The sequence below is a fragment of the Hydra viridissima genome, unplaced genomic scaffold, assembly GCF_058129835.1.
Source record: "Hydra viridissima isolate aposymbiotic clone 2 unplaced genomic scaffold, HvirCarnegie_v1 scaffold_9, whole genome shotgun sequence".
Lineage (NCBI taxonomy): Eukaryota > Metazoa > Cnidaria > Hydrozoa > Anthoathecata > Hydridae > Hydra > Hydra viridissima.
In genome coordinates this window covers 10,478,923-10,506,119 of record NW_028324308.1, presented here as the reverse complement: position 1 = coordinate 10,506,119, position 27,197 = coordinate 10,478,923, and the positions used below count along the sequence as shown (strand labels likewise).

At 29.2% G+C, this 27,197-nt stretch overlaps 2 protein-coding genes across 13 annotated transcripts; both read right to left on the bottom strand.

The window, feature by feature from the left end:
• Positions 1-12,354: 12,354 nt before the first annotated feature.
• Positions 12,355-25,698, bottom strand: LOC149883947 (uncharacterized). Of its 12 annotated transcripts, none has more exons than XM_090097229.1 (7): positions 25,011-25,698; positions 21,694-21,750; positions 21,476-21,586; positions 21,342-21,378; positions 17,504-17,649; positions 15,153-15,191; positions 12,355-14,916 (listed from the first exon to the last, which is right to left on the bottom strand). In XM_090097229.1, the coding sequence occupies exon 7, from the start codon at positions 13,256-13,258 to the stop codon at positions 12,359-12,361; it is 900 nt and encodes a 299-aa protein (XP_089953355.1). In that variant the 5' UTR covers positions 13,259-14,916; positions 15,153-15,191; positions 17,504-17,649; positions 21,342-21,378; positions 21,476-21,586; positions 21,694-21,750; positions 25,011-25,698; the 3' UTR covers positions 12,355-12,358. The 12 variants fall into 12 exon arrangements, with proteins under 12 accessions (XP_089953355.1, XP_089953364.1, XP_089953358.1 ...); XM_090097238.1 differs by having other exon boundaries at positions 12,355-13,774; XM_090097232.1 differs by having other exon boundaries at positions 21,702-21,750.
• On the bottom strand, positions 15,006-20,401 carry LOC149883948 (uncharacterized). The gene is made up of 2 exons (XM_090098667.1): positions 19,720-20,401; positions 15,006-15,049 (listed from the first exon to the last, which is right to left on the bottom strand). Exons 1-2 carry the CDS (start codon positions 20,399-20,401, stop codon positions 15,006-15,008), a joined length of 726 nt encoding a protein of 241 aa, XP_089954793.1.
• Positions 25,699-27,197: the final 1,499 nt, after the last annotated feature.

Sequence of the window (27,197 nt, the reverse complement as noted above, 5' to 3'; positions counted from 1 at the left end):
ACAAAAAAATGATATAAATTTAATTAAACAATAGTAAAAAATTAGTATTTAATCGCATGCCCCCGGTTTTTTATCACAGCTTTGCATCTATTCGGCATTGAGTTCATCAAATTTTGACAACGTTCTAAAGGAATGTTGTTCCAAGCATTCTGGACAACTTGCCATAACTCCTGCTGATCTTTTGGTTTTTGACTATAAACTGCCTCTTTTACATCCGTCCAGGTTTTCATCCGTCAGGTTTTCGATCGGATTAAGATCCGGTGACTGTGCAGGCCAATCCATAACTGCAACCCTATTCTCAATGAACCAACTTTTTACCCTGCGACTGGTATGATTTGGGTCGTTGTCCTGCATATAAACCCATCTTAGGGGCATATCTTCTTCTGCATAGGGCAACATGGTATTTTGTAATATTTGAAGGTATTTGTCTTGGTCATTATGGACCATCAATCTTATAGATTGGCCCTACGCCATAATAAGAAAAACAACCCCAAATATTTATTTTTGCTCCGCCATGTTTTACAGTTTTTATGGTGTATTGCGGTTTGTATGCAGAGTTAGGTGGCCTCCTTACATACATCCTGCGTCCACTTGACCCAAATAAAACAATTTTGCTTTCATCAGACCACAAAATATTACGCCATTTTGAAACAGGCCAATATGCATGCGTTTTTGCAAAATATAATCTTGCTACCACATGCCTTTTTTTCGAAAGGGGAACTTTTCTTGGGCTTCTGGCGACTAACTTACTTTGTACTAACCGCCTACGTACTGTTCTCGAAGAAACGTTTAAATTTAAATCTTCTTTAATATGGCGGGACGTTACAAAAGGATCGGCAATAGCAGCACGTTTTATCAATCTGTCTTCATGTTCAGTTGTTTTTTGTTTTCGGCCCCTTGTTTCGCCTACATTTTTCCATTTTAGAGCATTTCTAATCATCATAGGAGAACAACTTAATGTTTCTTGAATAAATTTTTATGTTTTCCATTCTTGTTTTAATTTAATAATTAGTTGTCTCTTTTCTGCACTACAATGCTTTGCACGATCCATAATTCCTATTTATAAATTAAATTTATACGATTATTTTATATATTTCATTAAATTAACACTAAAATTAATCTTACCTTTAATTAGTCTTACTAAAACCAAATAAACAAAAAGCTAATATAAATAATTTGACAGGAAGCAACAGATATGTAATTTTAACCTACAAATCTAGATATGTTCGTATATAAAATTCGGGACTTCCCTAAAGTAATTTTAACAGTGTTACCAACATTTTTTACTCCCATTTCATTATTCAGTGTTTGTATTACTGTTATGCCTAAATTTATTAACTTAAATTTACATAAAATTATTATCACAAATGATTGTTTTACTAGCCACTACTATTATTTTGTTCACAACTGTATGTCATTATTGTAGAATGAAATGACATAATGCTTTCCATGTCTATATGAGAATGATCTTTTTTTCCTATATTCAAAAGTAATTTATATTTCTTATTTATTTCTTTGTATACTCTTCCTCTTTTCGATAATTTGTTTGCTAAAGAATCAAAAAGGAAATTGTACACCTCCTCTACCCGAAACTTGTCCTTGCCATTAAAAATGTGTGTCTTTCGCCGCTTGTTTAAATCATTATCATTTACTGTAATTTCTTCACTCAAATTTTTAGCTTTTTTTTCGAACTCGTTCATTTTCTCTTCTGAATTTTTTCTCATTTTTTTTACAAATATTTCTAATGAGAAAATTAATTCATAGCCTTCAGAAACATCGAGCCCAGGGGTTTGTAAAATTTGGCTGACTTTATTAAAACGTTCAAGAACCTCCTCCCAAATTATTGTCAAAATTGCATTTTCAAGCTTTATTAATTTTATTAAATAAAATATTTGCCTCTCTTTTACAATCAAGCTTTCCTTCCCTTTCTTCATGAATATAATTAGGAGTTTTCAAAATATCACTGTAGCCATTTTTTAATGCTTTAGCTGAATCATGATGCATTGACCATCTTGTAATACTTAAACTTTTTAAAGAAAATCGTAAATTAGCATAATTCTTTAAAAAGTCCCACCTGTGTGGCGATGCAGAAAAAAATGCGTATAATCGTTTCAAAATCCCAAAATAATAATTGGTGTTACTATACTAACTGCTTCTACCCCTACTAAATTTAGAGAATGTGCTGCACAAGGTACAAAATCAGCATATTTGCTTATCTCCTTCAAACGTGCTTGTAGTCCGCTATATTTTCCGCTCAAAAGTAATTTAAACACAACTAACTAAATGAAAATTACATTAAAAAAGTTAGCATTATATTCCAGAATATAAATATATTCTAAAACAGTGTGTGGAAATAAAGAGAGCTTGTAAAACTTACTGTATAGAACAAATGTAGCACAACACAACAAAGTTACAAAAAAGAAAGTAAAAAAAAAACATTCTCTCCGAAAAATATCTTATTATATAATTAAAAATATATTTATATTACAAACATGTAACTAAATATTAAAAAAGGCTTTCATTCTAAGAAAAGCTTTTTTTAATTTTTTATAATCTAAGTTCTCTTCGGTTATATTTTCTTGCTTAGATATTTTAACTAACTATTAAAAAAACTTATTATTTCAAAATATAAGTGTAAACATTTAAATACTTGGGTAACTAAATATTAAAAGGCTTTCTTTATCTAAGAAAAGTCTTTTTTTAATCCATTTCCATAACAAACCAAACCAACCAAAATCTCTCTTTGGTGATATTTTCGCGCTTATAGAAATCGATAATTTAAATAACTCTCTAAAAATCTCCGTGTCAAATCAGACAAAGGGAATAAAAAAATCTAATAAAATCAGAAAAATAGATAAAAAAAGCATTTTTTTTTTTCTTATTTTCAATTTCTTTAATTTTTTTAAAATTTTTTAGAATTATATTTAATATAAAATTGAAAAAGTTCGGGGCCCTCTTTTTGCCGGGGCCCTGAAGCTTCAGCTTCATTAGCGTACAGGTGGATCAACGCCTGTAGCTAATTGCCATATCATACTGTAGTTTATACCAAGTAACTAACTTAAGTTATACTTTTCGTTTTAAGACTGCAAATTTGTTTCATAATATAGCAATAGTTGCAATACGAGCTAGCAGTCAGGGTTAGTCTTTTTGGTTAGCCCATTGTTTATTTAGACCAGCTGATGTAGGCTCAGCGGTTAGGGGCAGAGACCTGTGGCTTGGCAAATCGCTTGGTTTATCCATCGGTTCTTGGTTTATCCATGGGTTCTACTGTGTCTAGCGCGGTTAGCGGAAGGGTAGATGGCAAGTTGGCTCCAGAGACATATAGTAGTGGACAATATATTATCCATTTAGAGATTATACTTACACTAGAATACTAACCAAACAATATGGAACCTGAAACTAAGCAGGACCTCATAACTTTACTTTGAGAAAAAGTAATAATCTTCAAAGAGTTTGTGGAGGCAATTAAGGCCCTACTTCCACAAGATTGAGAAACCGCAATGCCAATACCCAAGCAACAAGTACCGAAAGGCTTATCCAACCTCCTAATACCACCTAAGCCATAGTCTGAGCCCTCACTACCTTCTATGCCTCCTCTACCACCAAAACCCAGGCCTGTTTTATATGCTAGTCCTAAGGTATTCACTGATCTAAGACAAGAGTCTACAACTCTGACGCTTAGAAATGAAGAAATAAAAGAGCTGATGGAATATTTGGATTTGGCTGGGGATGAGCCAGAAAATGGTCTACCATCATTCCAAATTAATGGGAAGAAGAACATATTTAAGACCGAGAGGGCAATCATCCCAACAGCTCATGATCAAGATACTGTTACGCTCAAGCTTCTGAACACTATGACTCCTCGCACCAGTGAATTATTGAAAATGGAGGTTAAAAAGGGAGAACGGAAAAAATCAAAAATTCTTGAAAGTGAATTAAATAAGGAAAGCATAATATTTGTTGATGCCTATAGTGATGGTCGAAAAATTATATGCTTGAGCGGGCCGTCCTATCAACGAAATTTCCTGTGAAAATAAATATAGACCGCATAACAAAAAAAAGTCAGCAACTTGGTGGTATTGATTTACTAGAACATATGTGGAAAATATCGATACTTATCCCTAAAGTACTTGATGTCCTTGGATAACAATTTCAGCAAACTAATACAACAAAACTATAAACGGCGAAGATACCAAAGCAAAAATTGGTGAAAGCCTAAAACTTGGAAACAATTGGAAAACATTTTAACAATTTGCACGGAAATGGAACAAAAAATGGGGACTTGTCGCCTATTCCGGTACTTGCCAGCCCCTCATTTGATTGTCTTTGTCATTTTAATGCTCAGCTTGACAGGATACAACAAAAGAGGGCCAGGGGAACAAAGAGGAATAAGTGAAAGCATCGTATTTGGCCACATTTGGCCCAAATTTCAACGTTTTCTATGGAAATTGAGCCAAAAACGGGGTTTTGTCGCCAAATCCGGTACTTGCCAGCCTCTCTGTTGATTGTCCTTGTCATTTTCGTGCTCAGCCTGACAGGATACAACAAAATAGGGCCAAGGGATCCAAGAGGAGTCGGTGAAAGCCTCGAGTTTGGCCACAATGGTCCAAATTTCGACGTTTTGTATGGAATTTCATTTTTGGATATTTTGTTTCTTTGGTGTTGTCTTGAGGATATAGTTTGTGTTTTTGTTTCTTTTTTTGTATTTTATTTATGCGGCCACTGTTATTTGTGTTAGATTTATATGATTGACTCTGTTTTGGCTTCAAAACCCTCTCTGTAATCCCTTTCAAACTTGAGACTGTTGTTCGGTTTTTTTAAGATTTCTTATGGATGTCTGTTTTATTCTTCCTTTGTGCTTCTCTGTCAATTCTTAAGTTAACCGATTTTATTTATGATCTTCTTTTACAACTATGACCAGCTCAATTTTAGGGAAAGAAATTTAATACAAATTTTTATTTATTAATTGTCCTTCAATACTATCAAGCTAATTATAGTACTTTCATTGGATTATATTATACGAACTGTTTGTTTTGATTTTTATAAGATTAAAATATGTAGCTATACTGTCATATATTTGGGTGATAATAGTAAAACACATATTTATTCGTGTCATATATATATATATATATATATATATATATATATATATATATATATATATATATATATATATATATATATATATATATATATATATATATATATATATATATATATATATATGTATGTATGTATATATATATATATATGTAAAATAGAAATAGTTTACACCCACAATACATATATTATTGAAAGAGAAATTTACTATTATAACTATTCATTATTTGTAGATAATAGGTTTGACACGGAACTGTCTGTATATATGGCTAAAATGTTAGGAGTGTCTACTAATTCAAACCACATTCGTATTAAACTCCTTAACGCCATGCATTCAAATACAGTTCATATTTGCACATTTTTTTTAAAGTCGTGTATTCTTTAGCTGAACTAATGCTCGAAATGCAATAGCTACTCTTTTGATCATGGAAATCTTTACAGCATCTGCAAAAATACATGAGCACTTTTAGTAAGTAAGAAAAATTCAAACGTATAATAAGAAAAACAAAAAAGGAGCAACAACTGTTTAAACATAATCAATGATTACAACATTGAATAACATAAAAGTATTCTAAAACACAATAAAAACAACTAATAACAACAACTTTAATACAAAGAATTTAAAAAGTGTAAGGAAAGTGTAACAATAAAATATAATAATCAATTACAAAAATGAAATGTGATCAAAGGAATTTAATGATACAACCACATTAACTTTAAAGTATAACAAAGATAATAAACAACAACAATAATTACAAATACTGGAAAATATATTAGAAATCTTAACTAACATTAGCAACAACAACAAAAACCCTGCCTGAAAAACAGAATAGAAAGACAACATAGAAACATAGAAAACATTACAAAAAAAAAAAAAGAAAAAAAACTTAAAAAAAACTATTATGTCTAAATGCCGGGGAGGAAGATGGTGAAAGCTCTAGACTTGCAGAAGATAAACCATAAACAACATAAACATTGTAAAGAAATACTAGCACGTCTAAGACAGATTTTGTACCCCGGTCATTCAAGCTAGCTAAAGCAACTCTGTAAAACAGCCAAACAAAAACTCAAAGAATCAAAAACAAAACTTACTTAGTTGACTCCTGGTATTTGCAGATTTTGAAACTTGTATCACAGAAGCCCTTTTTATGTGTATTTTCAAAGCCTGCTAATTAGGCAGAACTGTATTATTAGGAATCTTAACATATGTACATAATATATGTTATAGTCAGGGTTAGTAATAATCATAGATATTTACATAATATAACTGCATCATAATGATATAGCATCTTATTAAGATGTTATATTATTATATTTATTTTATATAAGATGATAATTTTCATATTATTAATTTTACATAATAAAACATCTTTACAATGTAACATAATATGTAACATTATATAACACCTTATAAAGATGTGATAATATTATATATACAGTAAGGACAAAACATTTGCAACCAACATCGAACAATGCTAAAAAGTGTTCCTAATTTTACATGTCTTAAAAACGAAACGAACTATGCTACCACAGCAAACAGTTTTCGTTGACAAGTGCCATTTTGCAGCGGACAAAACAAGTGCAACTTTTTTAGTTTGTTTCATTTTCTTAAGTCTGGTCCGTGTCAACGTCACGGAAGTTTTTTAATAAAGGAAGTATCCAGAGGTTTCCCGAAGTTTCCAGAAGCGTGCAGAAGCTTGCAGAAGTTTCCAGAAGAAGCATCTGGAAGCATCCAGTAGCATCCAGAAATATCCAGAAACATTCAGAAGCATCCATACGCATCCAGAAGCTTCCAGAAGCATTGAAAAGAAGCATCTAGAATCTTCCAGAACAGGTTCACACAGGTTCATTTTACTATATAAGAGACATGTAAATCGACATGTAATTCAGTCAGTATATGGAAGTCAATCAGTCAGTATTATCAAGACAGTTTATCGAAGTGAGTTTTATCAAAGTGTTTTATCGAAGAACATCATAACAAGAAGTGAAATACAACAAGTGTTTCATTACATCAATACAGTCCACATCCAACCAAGACGTTGTGTTCCACAGAGCATTATTGTATCATCACAAGGTAAATGTAACACGGTAAGCCTTGAGAAGCGTGATTATTTATTTTTATTATTTTTATGACTTCAAGTACAAAATTGGCTCCGGACAGTCTTGAATTGGAACTAAGAAAGAAAATTATTGAAGATTACGTAAGTGGAATGTCACAAAAAAGTATTTGTGATAAATATCGCGTTAAAAAATGGACCGTATCAAGACTATGTTCTAAATATCGTTCTACGGGGAAGTTGGCAGCAGATAACAAAGGTGGAAGACCGCGTTCCACCACTTCTAGAGAGGATTCTATGATCGTCAGATCCGTCAAGAAGGATCCCTGGATATCATCAGTCGAGATACAAAAACAATTAGAGCTGCCTGTATCGGACCGAACAATCAAACGACGTGCTGTTGAAGCCGGATTGTTTTCTCGACGCCCTGCAAAGAAACCGCTGACTTCACTAAAAAACCAGAAGAAAAGACTCCTGTTTGCTACATCTCATACTGATTGGAATGTACAGAAATGGCGAACTGTCCTGTTCAGTGAGAATTTGCCGTGTACGTCGACCGGCCGGAAAACGCCTCGATTCACGTTAGTGCCATAAGACCGTGAAGCATGGTGGAGGCAATGTAATGGTCTGGGGGTGTTTTTCTGCCAACGGTCTAGGTCCAATACATCGAAACGATGGAATAATGGACCGTTTCATGTATAAAAATATCCTGAAAGATGTTATGTTACCTCATGCTGAATGGAATATGCCGATAAAATAGGTTTTTCAGCACGACAACGATCCGAAACACACTGCAAAAGTAGTCGTGCAGTGGTTTCAAGACAACCACCTATCGTTGATGGATTGGCCGCCTCAATCTCCGGATCTCAACCCTATGGAGAACCTGTGGGAGATCGTCAACCGCAGAATTAATCGTGAAGGTGTTCGTAATAAGGATCAACTGTTTGAACAAATCCAAAAGGCCTGGGCAGCAATTCCACAAAGTTTGATTGTTCACCTGATCGAATCTATGCCTCGAAGATGCAAGGCTGTGATCGACAACAAAGGATTCGCCACGAAACATTGATAGCGAAATACAACTTGGTCAACTTTTTGTCGAGTTGCACTTGTTTTGTCCAGAAGGAAATCAACTTTTTTTAATACTTTTGATTAATTTATTATTTTTCGTGTACAAATAATGAACTTTGTGATGAATAAAACTTGAAGAACTTTGTCTCTAAACAGTTACATAGTTATTTCTCTAAATTGAAAAAATGAAGCACTTTTATATAAAGAAACTTAGATAGCATTATTTGGTTGCAAATGTTTTGTCCAATACTGTATATATATATATATATATATATATATATATATATATATATATATATATATATATATATATATATATATATATATATATATATATATATATTTTAAGTGACGTTATCTTGTATGAGAGTTGAATAAATTTAATATATGAACTTCAATAAATACGAATTCTCTCAATACTATTCTCACAAGACTTACGCAGAAACGTGTTGAGGCAACTTAAAATGCTTAAACCACAAAAAAACAATAACTTAAATTATAAACAGAGGGAAGCATTAAAACAAATAAAAGAGGACAGAAACATTGATATATACTCTTTTGATAAAGGAGCAGGCTTTGTTAGAATAGAGCACAACAAAGCCATTGACAAAATTCGTCAAGAGATTGGCAAAACAAAGATAATTAAAGAGGACCCTACCATTACATTTGCTACTAAAATTAGAACTTACCTATCAAAATTGAATAAAAAAGGGCGATTTACCAAAAAGGAATATGAAAGTCTTTACCCAAGCGACCCAGTACCGCCACGTATGTATGGTGTAATTAAAGCGCACAAACCGGAAAAATCATACCCTATGCGATTAGTAGTTTCAACCATCGGGACACCAAGTTATGGAATATCACAATATCTAGTAAATATATTTTTACCAATCTTAGATAAAAACATAACAAAGTTAAAAAATTCGTCAACTTTTGTAAAAACAGCTAAACTTTGGAATATATCAAATGATGAAATACAAGTATCTTATGACGTTGTCAATTTATATCCATCAATTCCTCTGGGAGAGGCTACAAAAATTCTTCTTGATATGTTAGAGCACTTCCCAAAGTTAAATAAACTAACAAAACTAAGCGTTTCAGAAATAAAATCACTAATAGAACTGTGTTTATATAAATGTTATTTTTTATGGAATGAAGAAATTCACGAACTTCTAGATTCAGGTCCAATAGGACTTTCACTCATGGTAGTACTTGCGGAAGGTTTCCTGCAATTTTTTGAAAATAAAGCAATCAACATTGCGCTTCATTCTAATCCACCGTTAGAAATAAAATCGTTTTTCAGGTACGTAGATGATAGCCACGCAAGATTTACAAATAAAGATAATGCCATCCGTTTTCAACAAATATTAAACAATCAACATCATGCCATCAAATACACAATTGAATTGGAAGATGAAAACAAAAGATTAAATTTTTTAGACATCCAAATAACAAATAATCAAAAAGGTAAATATGATTTTAACATACATCGAAAAAAAGCAATTACAAATATTCAGGTTAAGCCCAATTCAAACCACGATCCAAAAATCTTAGAAGGAATATTTAAAGGATTTATTCATAGAGCTTTATCAATTTGCTCTGAAAAATTTTTAAATAAAGAAATCGATTTCCTAATAAATGTGTTTGCTGAAAATGGATACGAAAAGAAGAAATTACAAGACCTTGCAAATATTGTTATAAAAAAACGACACTCAAATAATGAAATAGTTTTATCTAACAACGAAGCAACTATGTTCATGTAATATAAAATGGGATCAAGTAAAGACGCTAAAAGTAGAACCCAGAAAATTTGAAAGAAAAGTTCGAGAGGCAATCGAAATTCAGTTCAACAAATGCGGACCTAAAAATGGAGGTATGATTTTAGATGACGGTCAATATGTAAAAACGCAATTCTGGGCGCCATACTTTTTATACCTACGTAATATTAAAGAAGCCCAATTAAAGCGAAGTTTAAAGAAGCCATTAAAAAGTGACATTACCGTTAAAGTTTGTTTGTAATTTAATTTAATTAATAATTTGTAATTAAAGCTGAAGATGCTAGTATCAATAATCTAGCGAAAATTTCTTAGATAAAATAAAAAATTAGTATTGAGAGAATTCGTATTTATTGAAGTTCATATATTAATATATATATATATATATATATATATATATATATATATATATATATATATATATATATATATATATATATATATATATATAATATTATCACATCAAACCACTGTATAACAGTTAATCGCCATTATTATAATAATTATATATTATAATAATGGCGATTAACTGTTATTATATATATTATACATCCATATATTATAACGTTCCTCTTCATCAGTTTTACATATTGCATGTACATATCACTCAAATATGAAAACAAAGTTTTAGATTTCTAATTTATTTTAATTAAATTATTAAAGCCTGCCATTTAAATGTTCCTTATTAATGAAAAAGAGAAAATACCATAAAGTTAAATCACTCTTTTCGATTTGGAAGTTTAAAACAAAATAAATATAAATTCCTTCATCAAAATAAAACCAAATTCAACGAACAAATGCTATTTATAAATCTTACAAAGAAGAATTCGTTAATAAAAACAAACCATTTTGACTTAATTATTATATTATATATAATGTTAATTATTAATGTAATATATATGATATAAATTATGACACATTTATAATATATCACATAAATTATTATACAAAAATACCAAAAATATGTGATTTATATACATTTAAATTTCTTCAGAAATGTTTTATAAGGGGCTACCTAATTTACAATTTTTATACTTATTATTGATAAATTATTTGTGTCATCATCAAAATCCCTTTAAGAATTATTTAGAACTAAAATGTAAAGTCAATCCGTGTACATAATTTATGCCAGGTTGCAATTATAGCAACCATACTACCAACGATTGGTATTTAAAAATGTTCAAAGCTATTTATCTCAGCAGACTTTTTTATGGCTCCTTGTTTTCTGCCACCGTTATGCTAAGTAGCTCCTGCCAAATAGTGAACAATAGGGATATGACAATTTTGCAACCCTATATCCCCATACTAAATTTAGTGGAGATTTTGTGCAAAAATCAGAAAAATAACAAGCATTTTTACTATATGTCAAAAAAGTTCACCCCCCAATTAAAAAATATTTGTAAATTTTTTTTAAAAAATGTAGTTTTGCAACACATCTTCCACTACTTTATAGAAACCAATAAACATGTATAATTAAAATTTGTCTACTGTGTATTTGACAATAAGTATTTAATATTTAGTTTTTCTATGCTATGGCATAATGGCATTAAGTCTTGCATCACTTTCACAGCACGTTCTGCACATATATTTGAACGTTGTGTTGGTATTGGTGTTGGCTCAGTGGACCAAAACCTTTTCAATGATTTCAATGCTTTAGGATGCTCATTGCATGCTTCTAATAGATTAACAAAGTCTGCAGGATTGAAGTAGTGACCCCCAAACCATATATCACCCCATGAACCACAGATGAAGTCACATGCTGCTTGAGCTGATTCTGATTCTTGGTATTCTGGTACTAAAATGTAAGCAAGTAGAATAAAAATGGCTCTCGAATTCCACCTTGAATTGCTTATAGCAGGAAGTGATTTGAAATTAACTTTTGGAAAGTTACCTGTGCTTTTAAACTTTCTATAACATGCTATTAAGTGATTCAGGAAATCCATGGCCTCTCTCTAGCGAGTTCGCTTCACTTTTGTCAAAGGATTTCCAATATTACTAAACAATAGCTTCAAGTTCTCGTAATCTTGCTGCAACCTTGTCACAAAAGGGTAATGGAGATATGGTGACATTGTCGATCCTTCAAAAAGATCATTCATGACATGTTTCAAAAGAGTATCTAGAATATGGTGTTGGCATCCAATAAAAACAGGCTTTTCTAGTCCAATGGTTTTAAAATGTTTCTGTAACCGTGTAACTACACCATTTCTTAATCCTGTATTTGTAGATGTTGTGTCAGATACAATCATTTTTATGGCTGGCCACAGCTCATACTCATCTAGCGCATGCTTTATCCCATTATATATTGTTTCACTTTTTCCATTCATCATTTCCAGAACAGCAAGCCTAACCTCTCTATTTTCATTTTTCAAAACAACTACTTGATGTTCCATTTTCTTTATTTGTTTTTCCATCAAAGTGCAAAGACCACTTTTCATTTTTTAGGTTTTCCATATAATTTGCTTTCAACTTTTCTCCTTCTTTCATAACACCTTTGCAGATACCACTTTGCGTTGGAGTATGAATAGAAATACCACTTTCTGAAAGAGTTTTACAGACTTTATGTGCTTTTTTGGTACTAATCTTAGCAGAAATCACTAAATTTACTGCTGAATTTGTTTTTTGTTTTTTAGATGATGATGAAGGACCTTCAGCTTCAATATCACTGCTGGAACACTGCTCTTCACTTTCTGAAGGTTCTCCTTCACTAGCTGATTCAACAAAATCTTGTCCTTGACTGATGGACATTTGTTTCTTTATCAACACTAATTTTTTTGGATGAATACCTTCAGCATCTTTAATTGTGGTACAATATCCAGCTCTTCCATTTGTTGACTTTTGAAGACAATAAAATTCTTTATCTTCCTGACACAACCATTCACCTTTCTCATCGGTTATGTCAAACAATCGTGTAAAATTTTGAGTTCCGGGTTTTCGACTATCTTTGTCAAGTTTTTTCAATACATTTTCTATTTTTCTTTCTGCTGCCGATTTCCCTTGTTGAATAGGAATATTTAGCTTTCTCCATAGCAATTTAGTTTCTTCAGCCACAATTGCAATTCTCTCCTTTCTACTTTTCACATTTGATGACAAACTTTTAAATCGATCAATGATACGCTGTTCTGTTGGCATCTTATTCATTTCACTAATACTTTTAACAACAGTAGTACATTTTCTGGAAGTTTTAGCTTTTTCAAACCTTACTAAATTTGATTCCCAAACTTTCTTATTCTTGTTTGAAGCAACTCTTTTTTTGGACATAATGTTCAAAACACAAGATAACAGTTTGACAAAGTTAAAGAAGACAATTCCGGTTATATACAAAAAACCAATTATAAAATGCTGAAGCACTTCCGCGCGGTCCAACAGGGTTCAAATCGAAAATTGCAGTTATTAAAAGTTTCAGTTATCTCGTAAAGAAATCTGTAGAATTTATGTTTGTGATCACAGTCGTATATTGAGTAAGATTGGGTTCTCTATTATATTTCTAATTTATAACTCACTAAAAAGATAGGAAAAATTATTTTCAGCTTGAGGGGTGATCTTTTTTGACAATTTACATAAAAAAAATATATTTTATGTTTATAAATATAATTTCTCCACTCATGGTTACATGGGGAATAAAAAATTCTTAAATTTTTTTTTTAGTCATACCCCTAGTGAACAATGGCTTTTAGGATGCCACTTTCGGATGCATCTTTGGTTAGACCATTTTTTCTTAATGCTCCTGTAAATATACATCATCCTTCGTAGTTGAATACAACACATTACTTGTTACTAAACAAATTAAGAACAAAATATACATTCTGTATGTTATCCGAAAATGTATAATACATACAAGTTTATATCTTTAAATGTTAATAATTTTCCCTTAAAATTTAGGAATAATCCCTTCTAGTTTAAGATATAAGTGCATGTAAGAAGACCTTAAGTTTTTTCATAATGTATTATAATAAATTTTTAAATAAAGAAACATTTAAATCATCTACTATACTTTTTTATTAATATTTTATACTGTTATACTTACTGTTATTCTTACTATTATTTGAGAATTCTGCACAAGCAATTAATAAATTACTATGTTGGCAGCTCCCAACAGTTGTAAGTTGGTTAGCAATTATCATTTTAGGCCTATATAATAACTAGGTTTCTTTGGTCTAAATTTAAAACTTAAATACTTTTTCTTCACTATTATACAAAATAAATTTAAACCAACCAAAAAAATAAAAATTATACATAGTCTTACTGAGAACTTGTACATTATTTTATCATATTTATTCTAAAAAACGGCTTAAAAAAAATGCCGTATACACTATTCAGTAATATTTTAAGCGGTGGTCCAGTTGTGGCTAACTGGCTCTGGCGTGCAACCTGTAATCGGCCCGTTATTAAATATCCAGGACTGGGATGCCGCAAAAGGACCACATGACAGTTGCTATCTGGTAAACCAGCTCTGGTGAATCTTTTACGGTACAACAATAGTTCATATCGGCTCCGGCATGCCATTCATGGAACTTTAATGTCCCGTAAATGGATCTCCAGAACTGGCGTAGCCGGCACTGGCCCATACGAGCATTGCTACTTGGGAAATTCTATAAAAAATTTTTCCATTTGAAAAGATTTTTTTTATTCGGACTGGCCTTCTCAAAACTCAGATTTAAATCCATCAGAGCATCTTTGAGAATAATTCGATCGTCAATTGAAAGGCGACAAACCGATCAATAAAAATGATTTATTCCAGGTGCTTTTGAATTGTTGGGCAATTAAAAATTGATCTCAAGTTAGTCACTTTTTTAAGAACCCGTACGCGGTCTGTAATATCGGCAGTTATTCCCTCATTAAGTCAAACAACTAAGAAAAGATGAATGAAGAATCTCATCAAAATAGGGTCTTCCAGATATCTTACTAGATATCATATGCTGAAGAAGAAAAAAAAAAGCTCAAGCATTAAAGAAAGTTAACATGCAAATAAAAAATTTTTGAAGCTGATAGAAACTGTTTAAACAATTTAACTAACTAAACGCAGATTTATCAAATACTCACTACTTAAACCTAAAAACAAATTAAAGTAAAAATTTATAAGAAAGATAAAAAAACTGTTAAGATCTTCACAACTATTTTGCTTAATTTCAATAATTAATTACAGTATGGTTACCATTTTGGATCATTCTTTGGTTAGATCAGCTCCAGCTGCCTAAAAAAAAGTTAGATTTAGAAACATTTAGTTATTAAAGCATAATAGTCAATTCAGTTGCAGAAATTCAAAGCCTAAAATTATGTAAGAAGAATATTAATTTCTGTAGTGGAATACAGTTTTCATAGTTTAACAATTGGTGGTGCTAAAGACTATATCTCATTACTAAAGTTCACATATTCAGTAGTATTATCCTAGTAATAATGCAGGCATAAAACAACAAAAGGCATTTAAATTCTGTACCAAAATTACTACTTTCTGGGAGATTACTTGCAAAGGAGTATCACAACATTAATATCAAATTTGACACAATATTTCATAATGTATACTGAAAAAGATAAAGTTCATTCAAGTTATTTTTTAAATGTTATCTAAAATTTTTTACAACTTTCTCATGGCAAAATTAACTTTACATAATTCTACAGATTCAGAAAAAAAAAAAAAAAGTCACAGTATTTTATGACACTTAAAAAGCACTTTTAAGTGTGTCATAAAATACTGTAACTGCTAGTTAACGAAAAAAAATGTTTTACAGTATTTTTTCAAAGTATGATGTTATAAAAGTTTTTAAAGAATTACCAATTAATGTATTTCATAAAAGAACTATATCAATATATTAAGGTTTCTTATTCTTTCCAGTTTTTCCCACACAGAGTCTTTAAAGACAAGGAACAAAAAACAATAGGTTATGGTTAATTTATTATCAAAATGTACATAGAATGTTGATATAGAAAATAAAATAATAAAAAAAAAGCAGATCATCTTTTTTAAAAAGATGCTAACACAACAAAACATGCTTTCTAGATTATCTTCATAATTTGTAAGAAAAAGTATTATGAAAACTTTACTAAAAAATCATTTTAAATGATAAGACCATAAGTTTGAGTTTCAAAAACAGTGTATTATTCAATGTTGTTAAGAACTTTTTTAATGTTTAAAAAAAACTCTTTACCATTATCTTTTTTGGAATAATATTGAATACTTCAGAAATTGCATTAATGCTTGTTATTTATAACTTATTGCTTTCAAACAGCCATGGGAAAAGTACTTTACACAAGATACATCAGATAAACTTTCTTTTACATATCTAATTTTATATTCTTAAATTTTTTAAAAAAACCCTGTGTTGTGATCAACATTTTCTGAAAAGTAACAAAAAGATTTTTGTTTTCTCTATAAAGTAAAGTGCAAGTGAAAAAATGTGACAAATAACTTTTGCTCCAGTGATAACTTTTAACCTCATCCTGGACTACATATAATGATAATTTTCAGCAAAATCTTCAAAAATTATTCATTTCTTTTGATTAAGATTTTCTTAGCAGTTTTTTTTAAGGAATTACTTTGTGTTTTTCGATGCTACTGCAAAAGAAGTCATTAAAATTATTGAGTGGCAGTATTTGCAACACTAGTGTTGTATAGTCAGTGGTCTGCCATTGCTTGAATACTTTGAATAATTTTTCTTAGCTAATTGCCTATAAACTCTTGTACTAAACACCTGCTTGAATACTTGGGGATTGGTCAAATTGGTGCAGCATACAGCATTTCTAACACAACAAACAATTACAGAAATAGAATCCTTATAACTTTTATTCCAAATAATTGCATCCATGAGAAGTATTGCATTTTGAAGATTTTTTGTATGCACTTATATTGAGACTAACTGAGACATTAGCTGAAATGCACCACTTTGGGTTTCAGATTGCAAAGTTTGACAAACTGACATTGACATTAGGATAGTCTTTTTTAGATGTGTTTTGTAAATGTGCAACATGTAATTCTTTAAGATTGAGGTAGAAATAACATTTTTTGAATGTGTTGGGTTTTTTTAATACTAAGTCTTTTTTTCCCTGGCATCCTTCTTAGAAACTTATTTCTTTGATAAAAAATTATCACTAATTTGACTGTTTCTGGTATAATATGGTTTTTTAGATTTTTTCCTGGTAATGATAAAATCCTCTGCTCATGTTTATCTTTTTTAACTTTAGAAAAAGACAATCAGACAGTTCAAAGTAATTTGATACCTTTTTATACGTCCAAGATTTTGTTGCAAGTGTTAAAATTTGCACCTTATAGTGTTAGGAGTCAATCAATTAATTTTTTTTTGAATTCATACATTAAACTGTCTAGATCTTTATCTTTATGTTACTGTTTGAAATGGTGCTGTTTATTCGTGATGTTAAAGAAACATCTCCAATATTATATGCTAACAAAACCTTTTCAGCAACTCTGTCTGATAATATCCTCACAATTTTGTTTTGCTGGTGAAATCCAAAGTAATTCATATAAAAGTATTAAACTTTAACATTTCTTACTTTGTGACTCCCACTCTTCCTGTCAAGTAAAATCCTCATCAGCTTCTACTGCTCTTTTGTAATGTTTGCTGCATGTTTTCAAACCCGGGGCTATATTTAAATTCTTTTCTTATAAAAGCAAAAGTCAAGGGAATTCTTTAAGTTCCCTAAAAAAAAAAAAGCAAGTTTAGATAAGTTTTAAAAGTAAATGAAATCTTAACAACTATTATAAATCTTCACAAAATATTTTCCATTTTATTCCCATAAGAGATATGCTGTAACTATAATAAATGTTAGATTAAATTTTACAGAAGTCTTTTTACTTTACCTTTTGCATTTCAAAAGGATTGCAACCCTTTTTAATTTTTCTCTCAAAATATTTGCAATAGAGCTGCTAATGATAACCACATGAAATTCTTATTGAATATATTTTTCTTTCATATTTGCTTACCACATTATTTTCTTAACAGATTTTAATGTTATGTTTTACAATTTCATTTCTAAAATTGTTAACTCAAATATATATTTCTTTAGAGAAAATAGAAATACAAAAAATTAACAATATGCTTTTTCATAATACACTCCTTCATTTGCTTAAACTTTAAACAAAGGTGTCAACAGGACCAATTTCAGAGGAAGGGTGGGGGACAATTTTAAAAAGCTTAACTTAAACTGTCTAAAACACATTAGTGGCTTTTTTGAAACTTATCTAAGCATTTAATGACTTGGAATATTAAAAATGCACTCAAGAGCAACAAAACTATTAAAAATTGAAACTTTATAGAAAAAATTTGAAAACTAAAACGTAAATTTAATTCACTCATTTTATAAAATGTATTTCAGATATATTTTGATAATTCAACTTAAATAAAACATATAATATTGATAAAACAAAAAGAAAAATAATAACATTCACAATAACAAAAATAAATCTTATGCGAAAAAAAAACACAATGAAAAGAACTAATAATAAAAAGTGTAATAAAAAAATTAGTAACAAAAAAAATGATAGTAAGAACAAATATAACAATAATAAAAAGAATAATAATAATAAAAATTTTGACCACAGCAAAAAACAAAAAGAACTTTAAAACAAAACAAGTTTATAAAAATAAAAAAAAAAAAAGTAAAAAAAGACGAAGAAACATGTAACAAAAATAAAGCAAATTACACAAAAACATAAATTAAAACATTAAGAATAATCAAAGTAAAGAAAATAATATCAACAAAAAAAAAGAAAAACACAATTATAATAATATTAGCAAGAACAATAAATAGATTAAAAAAACAAAATAACTATTAAAAATAACAAAAAAAATAATGACAAAAATGATAAAAACAAAAATATGAATAATAATAATAAAAAAAGTAAAAATGATAATAGTAACAATAAAAAACAAAAACAAAAAAAAAAAAAATTAACAATAATAAAAGGAATAACAAAAAAAAAAAAAAAGTTAAAAAACAATAATAATTATAATAAAAGTTAAAATAATAATAAAAATTCTAAAAAAATAATAATAATATAAGCAATATTTATAACACTGATGATGATAATATGAATAAAGAAACAAAAAAAAATAATAGAAAAAATAATAACAACAATAAATATAATAGTAAAAAGAATTTTAACATAGTAATCATAATAATAGTAATTAAAATGATGATGATAACATTAACATAATAAATAATATTATTATTAACAAAAACATTAATAACAATAAACAAAAAAATAACAATAATAGAACTAATGATAACAGTAACTATCTAAAAGAAAAATTATAATTATACTAAAAGAATTAATAACAAAAACAAAAATAACGATAATAAAAAAAACAATAAAAACAATAACACTAATATTAAAAGAAACCATAAGAAAAGTAATAATGATAACAATTAGAAAAATGTAAATATTTATAATAGAAATAGTTTTAATAATTAAAATAATAATAATAGTACTACTAACAATAACAATGACAAAAGTAACAGTAATAATAACAGTAATAATAATAATAATAATGGTAATAATAAAAATAAAAATAATAATAATAATAATAATAATAATAATAATAATAATAATAATAATAATAATAATAATAGTAATAATAATAATAATAATAATAATAATAATAATAATAATAATAATAATAATAATAATAATAATAATAATAATAATAATAATAATAATAATAATAATAATAATAATAATAATAATTCCCTGGAAGCAGGTGGTGCACCATCTTCACCAACAAATACAACTGCAACTTCATTATGTAAAGGGAGATTATGACGATGTCTATCTTGCCCTTCAAGTAATGACATTTTTACAACTGACACTGAGCGACCTTCTAGAGCTGCTCGACGAACTTCTTCATCTTCCACTTCAGCCATGTTTTTAAACGCAATAGCAAATGGGTTCTCTTCACTAATAATAGTTTGCAATTGAAACATTAAATCATTTAAGCAAAGATCATTACCACGTTGTTGCATTCTAAAATTTACTGCTGCAAGTGGATCATAGATGCATAGTTGACAATATGTCGGCGGAACATCTTGATTTGGTCTTAGATTACCTATACGATGAAAAACTTGACCACAGATTCTAAAACATGGCGGCCCATGATTCATGGGTTGAACTACATTAGCTTCAAATGAAGCAAAAGAAAGACAGGCATTATAATTTCTATTATATTTTAAAAAATTCAGATTGGCATTTCTATCTGCATAGTTTCCTTTAAATAAATCTTCTAAATCTTGTGGAAATGATGAAGGTTGCGACAAAACTACCTTTCCATTATGGCAACATAAAAAATGTGTTTCATCAAGAAATTTCTTAGCACCACAATGCTGACAAATATAACTCATTTCTCCTAAATAATTATAATCTAGAATAGTATTACTTCTTGCTATACAATGCATTCTTTCGTATCTAGCAGCATTTCTAGCATTTTGTTGATTTTTAATTTCATCTCGCCTTAGCCTATTTCTTTCATTTCTGCGACAATTATTTTCAACTTGCCTAACCAAGCTCTCATTTGGGTTCAAATTATTTGCTGCTTGCCGAGCAGCATTTCTAGCATTTCGTCGATTATTAATTTCATCTTGCCTAAGTCTCTTTCATTTCTGCGATGATTATTTTCAGCTCGCCTAACCAAGCTCTCCTCATTTGGGTTCAAATTATTTGCTGCTTGCCAAGCAGCATTTCTAGCATTTTGTCGATTATTAATTTCATCTCGCCTAAGCCTATCTCTTTCATTTCTGTGACGATTATTTTCAGCTCGCCTAACCAAGCTCTCCTCATTTGGGTTTGAATAACTTACTGCTTGCCGAGCAGCATATCTAGCATTTTGTTGATTATTAATTTCATCTCGCCTTAGCCTATCTCTTTCATTTCTGTGACGATTAACTTGCATATTAACGTTTACATTTTCTACACTAATATCTGCTTCTAGCCTAATATCATCCATTCACTTTTAATTGATATTAAAAGTAGTAAGAAAAATCTTAAAGAATCCTGAAGATTGTGATCTTTCCTATACAACTTTTTTTCTATTCTAAATAGCACACACAAATAATTTTTAAATATAACAGACTGTCCTTTAAGATAAATTATACAATAATCTTATGACTTTAAAAAAATATATATATCAGCTAAAAGATGTTTTAAAAAAAATTAGCATAGCAAATAATAATAAAAAAAATTATTAAAAACATGCAATTGTAATAATAAACATACTGCTAACAAAGAAAAATTAAAAAAAAAAACGTTGTAAACCCTTTTTTGCAAACTTATAGTATTTCTTCAAATAAAATTATTAGTAAATGTTTTAAAAAAATTCACAAAACTTTACAATATTACATTCTTCTATTCCACATAAATACATCATCTGATAAATCTAAAATAAAAAATGTAATGAATAAGTAAATAAGAAAAATATTACATACAAAAATGAAAATTAGTGTAAATTATAGAGAAAAGCTGTAGTGATTTACCAGAGTAGTAGTTGCAAAATACTATTATTTCATGTTAGCTTTTACAAAATAATTTATGTTGGAACATCATGATTCCAAAATATTCATAGCAAAATCATGTAGTAAACAGCACTAAAGACAAAAAATTAAATTGAGATAAAACAAATTGTATATATGGCAAAATAATTTGTATTGGCTTTTAGTGAATGATTAAAAGCAGTGATTTTTAAAAAAATTACCTATTTACCATTTTTAACAATAGACACCAACATGAAGATAAGCCAAATGTCTATTAGCTCAAAAGATAACAAAAAAAACATCACAGCAACAACACACAACAATAGCACACACCATAAGTTAATATAATATGTATCTATAATATAACTTAAGTAAGGTAACATTCATATATAACAAAACATAAATAACAACATTACGCAAAATGTTATTAAAATACATTATTATGTATTTTTAGAATAATTTATAATAATAAAGGCTTGAAAACAGCTAGACCTAAAGCAGTAACAGTTTGACACTAAACACTATTGTGTAACCCTCTGTTAAAAGTCCATCACTTGGCTGGCAAAGTTGACAAACCTTGCTCTACACGTTTACCAAGTCACAGCACTTTGAAAACACGGAAACAATATAATATAAACATATGTACCAACTATAAACACAATAAATGCGTTTAAATATGTACCTTATATACATATTTAAATACATTTTAAAAACAATTACATAACACATACTAACACATACATAAACCATAAAAACACTTTACATTATTGTACAACTTTACATTATTTTAAAAACACATTGATAAAACAACTATAAAGCACTTATTACCACATACACATTAGGGTGGTTCAAAAATAGGTCATTGTAAAATTTCAACTAGAGTGGAAGCTTATAAGGTGCCCAGATATTGGTTTTATATATAAAATTTTTTTTTTTTTTAGTTCATGTTCAAGGGTGGCCCACGGGCCCTAAACTTTTTAATTTTGATGATTTTTATCGATTTTTTAGAAATTTCAACGCCCGTGGGCCACCCTAAAACAATGGGGAAAAAAAAAAAAATCATCAGTAAACTCAGAATGAGTAATAGAAACAAATAAAAATGCACTCTTAATAAAATTTTTTATGTAAAAATTCTGAATGAACCTGAAAAATTTAGGAAAACCGAATATTTTGCTTTTTCAATCATTTTCTTTTGTAACTTCAATCATTTTCTTATGATGACATTTTTATCATTTTTTACAGTTAAACCATCAAATGTTTTAAATATCATACCACAATATTGCATTTTATATATAAATTTGAGAAAATATTTCCTACATAAATATGTAAAACTTAGCAACATATATGACAAACGGGCGCTACTCACACTTTCTCTCCTCTTCCCCTCCCCCCCCCCCTATTGATTCAGGGACTGGAGAACAGCAGTTCATTGCTATTTATGATCTTCTAGAGAATTATGGTCTCACTAACCAAGTACAATGTATCTGTTTTGATACCACTGCATCAAACACTGGAAGGCTCTAAGGTGTAAATACCAGAATGTCAGAAAAGTTAGGACGGCCACTTCTTCTCCTTGCCTGCCGACACCATGCTCTGGAGCGTCATATTACTCACTTCTGTAAGATGTACCCAAGTAGTAAATCTACAGGACCAGATAATCAGCTGTTCAAAAAAATCAAGTCAGCCTGGAATGATTTAGAGAAAGATATACTGCCCCTAAAGAGGATTGAAACTCCACCTGAAACCTGGATAAACCAACAGCAACAGGAATCTGAACAGTTCTACAGAGATTTAATTAACAATAAGACATACAAGAAGGTAAAATGAACCATTCATTCTAGTACATTATTTTTCTGTTAACTACTTTTGCATGTATTTTAATGTTTAAAAACAATAATTAATAAAATACAGGATGGGAAATCAAGAAAAGATTACCAGCAGTTAGTTGAGCTCTCTTTGATGATTGTTACTAAGGAGGAGAGGTTCAGGTTTTATATGCCTGGACCTGTACACCATGCCAGATTCATGGCTAAAGCCTTGTACTATCTGAAAATGTACCTTCTACTCGTTCACATTCCTGGTCTAACTAAAGAGAACAAAGAGGAAATATCTGATATGGCTATGTTTGTCAGTATATTTTATGCTAAATGGTTCTTTAGAGCTGAGTTGCCAGCTGCTTCTCCATATCAGGTAAAAATAATAAAGGTTTAGAATAAAAATAAAAATAAAAACATGTAAACTATAATGATAGAATATTGCTTATTTACGTTAAATTTTCTATAGGATATAAAAGCCCTCTCGGAAAAGAGGTTTATGGAAATAAATTTTCTTGGATCTACTGAAGTAGTCCGATCAATGTCAAAGCATGACTGCTACTTAAGTCCAGTTCTAGTTGTGTTTGCTTTAACTGATAAGAATTACCCTGATAGAGACGAGTTAGCTCAGAAACTCTATAATACTCATTTGGACAGACCCAATGTCTTCAAACTGGAGCGTATTAAAGAAGGCTCTTCACTCACTAGACTACTCCCAAGATCAGCCTCCATCCCTAGCATCTCTTGTTACTGAGCAATCTTGGCTAATCTTTGATAAGATTGGCCATTGGATGGGGGAAGTGCAGTGGCTTAAAACCCCTTCACAGTTCTGGGAGCTGAATGATTTTTATCTAGAGCTTGAGACTACCATCAAATTTCTAGATGTAGTCAATGATTCTTCTGAAAGAGGTATCAAATTGGTTTAGAAGCTTATTGTGAAATCCAATAAGCAGGAAAAGAGGCAAAATATGTTCTTGTTTAACCATGTCTACAAGAGAAGTAAACAAGGATCCAAGAAGAGCAATCTTGCAGCAAATGCTACTTCCAGCATTATTTGACTTTTTAGTCAACAAAACTGTACCATGATCAACAAAAAAAAGGATTTTTTAAAAATATTTTCTCAAATTTATATATAAAATGCAATATTGTGGTATGATATTTAAAACTTTTGATGGTTTAACTGTAAAAAATGATAAAAATGTCATCATAAGAAAAAATGATTGAAGTTACAAAAGAAAATGATTGAAAAAGCAAAATATTCGGTTTTCCTAAATTTTTCAGGTTCATTCAGAATTTTTACATAAAAAATTTTATTAAGAGTGCATTTTTATTTGTTTCTATTACTCATTCTGAGTTTACTGATGATTTTTTTTTTTTTTCCCCATTGTTTTAGGGTGGCCCACGGGCGTTGAAATTTCTGAAAAATCGATAAAAATCATCAAAATTAAAAAGTTTAGGGTCCGTGGGCCACCCTTGAACATGAACTAAAAAAAAAAAAAAAAAAAAATTTTATATATAAAACCAATATCTGGGCACCTTATAAGCTTCCACTCTAGTTGAAATTTTACAATGACCTATTTTTGAACCACCCTAATACACATACATATCAAAAAAGCATATATGCAAACAATAAACATGTGCAAACAAAAATTTTAAAAATGATGCAAGAAAATTTATAAAGATTCAAAGTAAACAAAATATATATTACAAACAATACTCTTTACCTTCTTCTGTTTTTGTTTTTTTTTTCATAAGAACTGTAATCCTCATAACAAAATTTAACCTTCACATACATTAACATGTGACATGCGTTGTCAGTGTTGGCACAAAATTTTTATCTATTTTTCTAAATTTTCTAAAAAAGAACAAAAATAGTTAATAGCATCACAGAAATTTCAAAGTATTAATAACCCTTTTATGGAAATAGCATTAGTATAACTTCAAGTAACATCCATACCTCTATTTTCTTTCTAAAAAATAAAATAAAAAGAAAACTGCTAAATGAAAAACTAAAACAAACAAAATCTAAACGATTTAAAAAATTGAAATCCTTTCTACTTTAAACCCTTTCTACTTTATCTAATAAAAATTTTAATCCTTTCTACTTTATCTGATAAAAATGTATATATAACGATTTCATATACTTACTTCAATTATATAATTGAAATATATAATTGATTAAGATGATTCGTTATGTAATATATCTAAACTAATAATTAAATTCCAAAAGGAAAAAAGTTTTAACTCGCTCAAAGGATCTTTCTCCAATGGCCGCGTGCATTTGCAGAACGCGCTCTTCCAAGGCCTAGTAACTAATTCAAAGCCTAGGAACTAATGATGAAACGACGTTGAACATTAAACGGTAAGCATTTCTGTACTAATTATATTAAGATAATAATAATAATAATGATAATAATAATAACAATAATAATAACAATAATAATAACAATAGTATTAATAATAATAGTAATAATAACAATAACATTAACAATAACAATAAAAACTAGCAAAAAGCAACCTGTAATACTGGTTATGGTCAGTCTGTTACTTAATTTATAGTGGCAGTTTTCCACAATTTAAAGTTGCAAAACCTTAACTAACACCCTTTTAGAAAAACGCCTTCATTTTGAAAAAATTTAACCATCTGTAAAATTAAAATAAAAAGTATGCGGAGGTAAAATAATTTACCAATTATTTAACATTATTTGAGTAATTTACAACTGACATAGGTCATAAAAGTGAAAGGCAGAACTATTTTCCTCAACATTACTAAGTTCAAAACAATATGTTTTTAGTTACTGATACAAAATAATAACACTTCACCATGCTTTAAATTAACAAAAAAGTTAAGCTAAATTCTTGTTATATTTTTTATAACATGATCTTTAACTAATAAGATCAATATAAAGCGAACGTAAGTTGTACATGAGTTATTCATTTTTTGGTATCCCCTTGATACATGTTTCTTTAAAAAAGGAAATTGTCTTTAAAACGTTAAATGCACACAACTAAATAAATTTATTAAAAATAACTCAACATTTGACCATTACTATATATGACACTAATCTGACCATACTTATATATGGCCTCTTTGTTTCAATACATTTTAGTAAACAGTAATTTGCTACCATTTACTAAAAATTCCTTTTGTTACTCGAAATTTAATTCTCTGAAATATTTTGACACTAATAAAGGACCTCCCTTCTTCATTTTGGCCTTAATGGTGGTCAGGAGAATAGAGTTATTTTTATTAAGAGTAATCAAGTTTTTGATGAAGACCTTTTACCAGAATGATAAAATATAAAACAATGATTTACATGTATAATAATTTTTTCTTTTTAATATATATAAAAATTTAACATATATAACAATTTTTTCTTTCCTGAAAAGTGTTGCAAATGCAAACTAAGCTAATTAATTAGTTAAACATCTTATAAAGTTTAAGTAACTCGATAATTGACAAATGCGCAAAACTACAATATTCACCACCCTCTTTAAAAAAGATTTAAAAAGAAACTGACAAAAATTTACAGTGAAAGGTAATCAGGTTTCTTTTTATAAATCGTACAAATGCGTCATGCATAATTCTTAATGAAAAAAAAAACGGAATTATGATACCATAATTACAGCAACAACAACAAAAAACACCACATAAACACTGAAAATTGATTTACCTATTTATAGTAACCTATTTTGACATGGCAGTTAATATAAATATTTATCGAAAATGTAACTATAAAATCTATTTCGAAGTACAAAAGGATTAACAATACTAAAAAGAAAAAAGAAAAAAAAACAACAAAAAAAAAAAACAAATTCAGATATAAATTACATTTCTAGCATAATGTTATCTTGGCTTTTAGTAAATAGAAAAAGCAGTTAGTTCCAATAATGAAACTACCTATTATTCA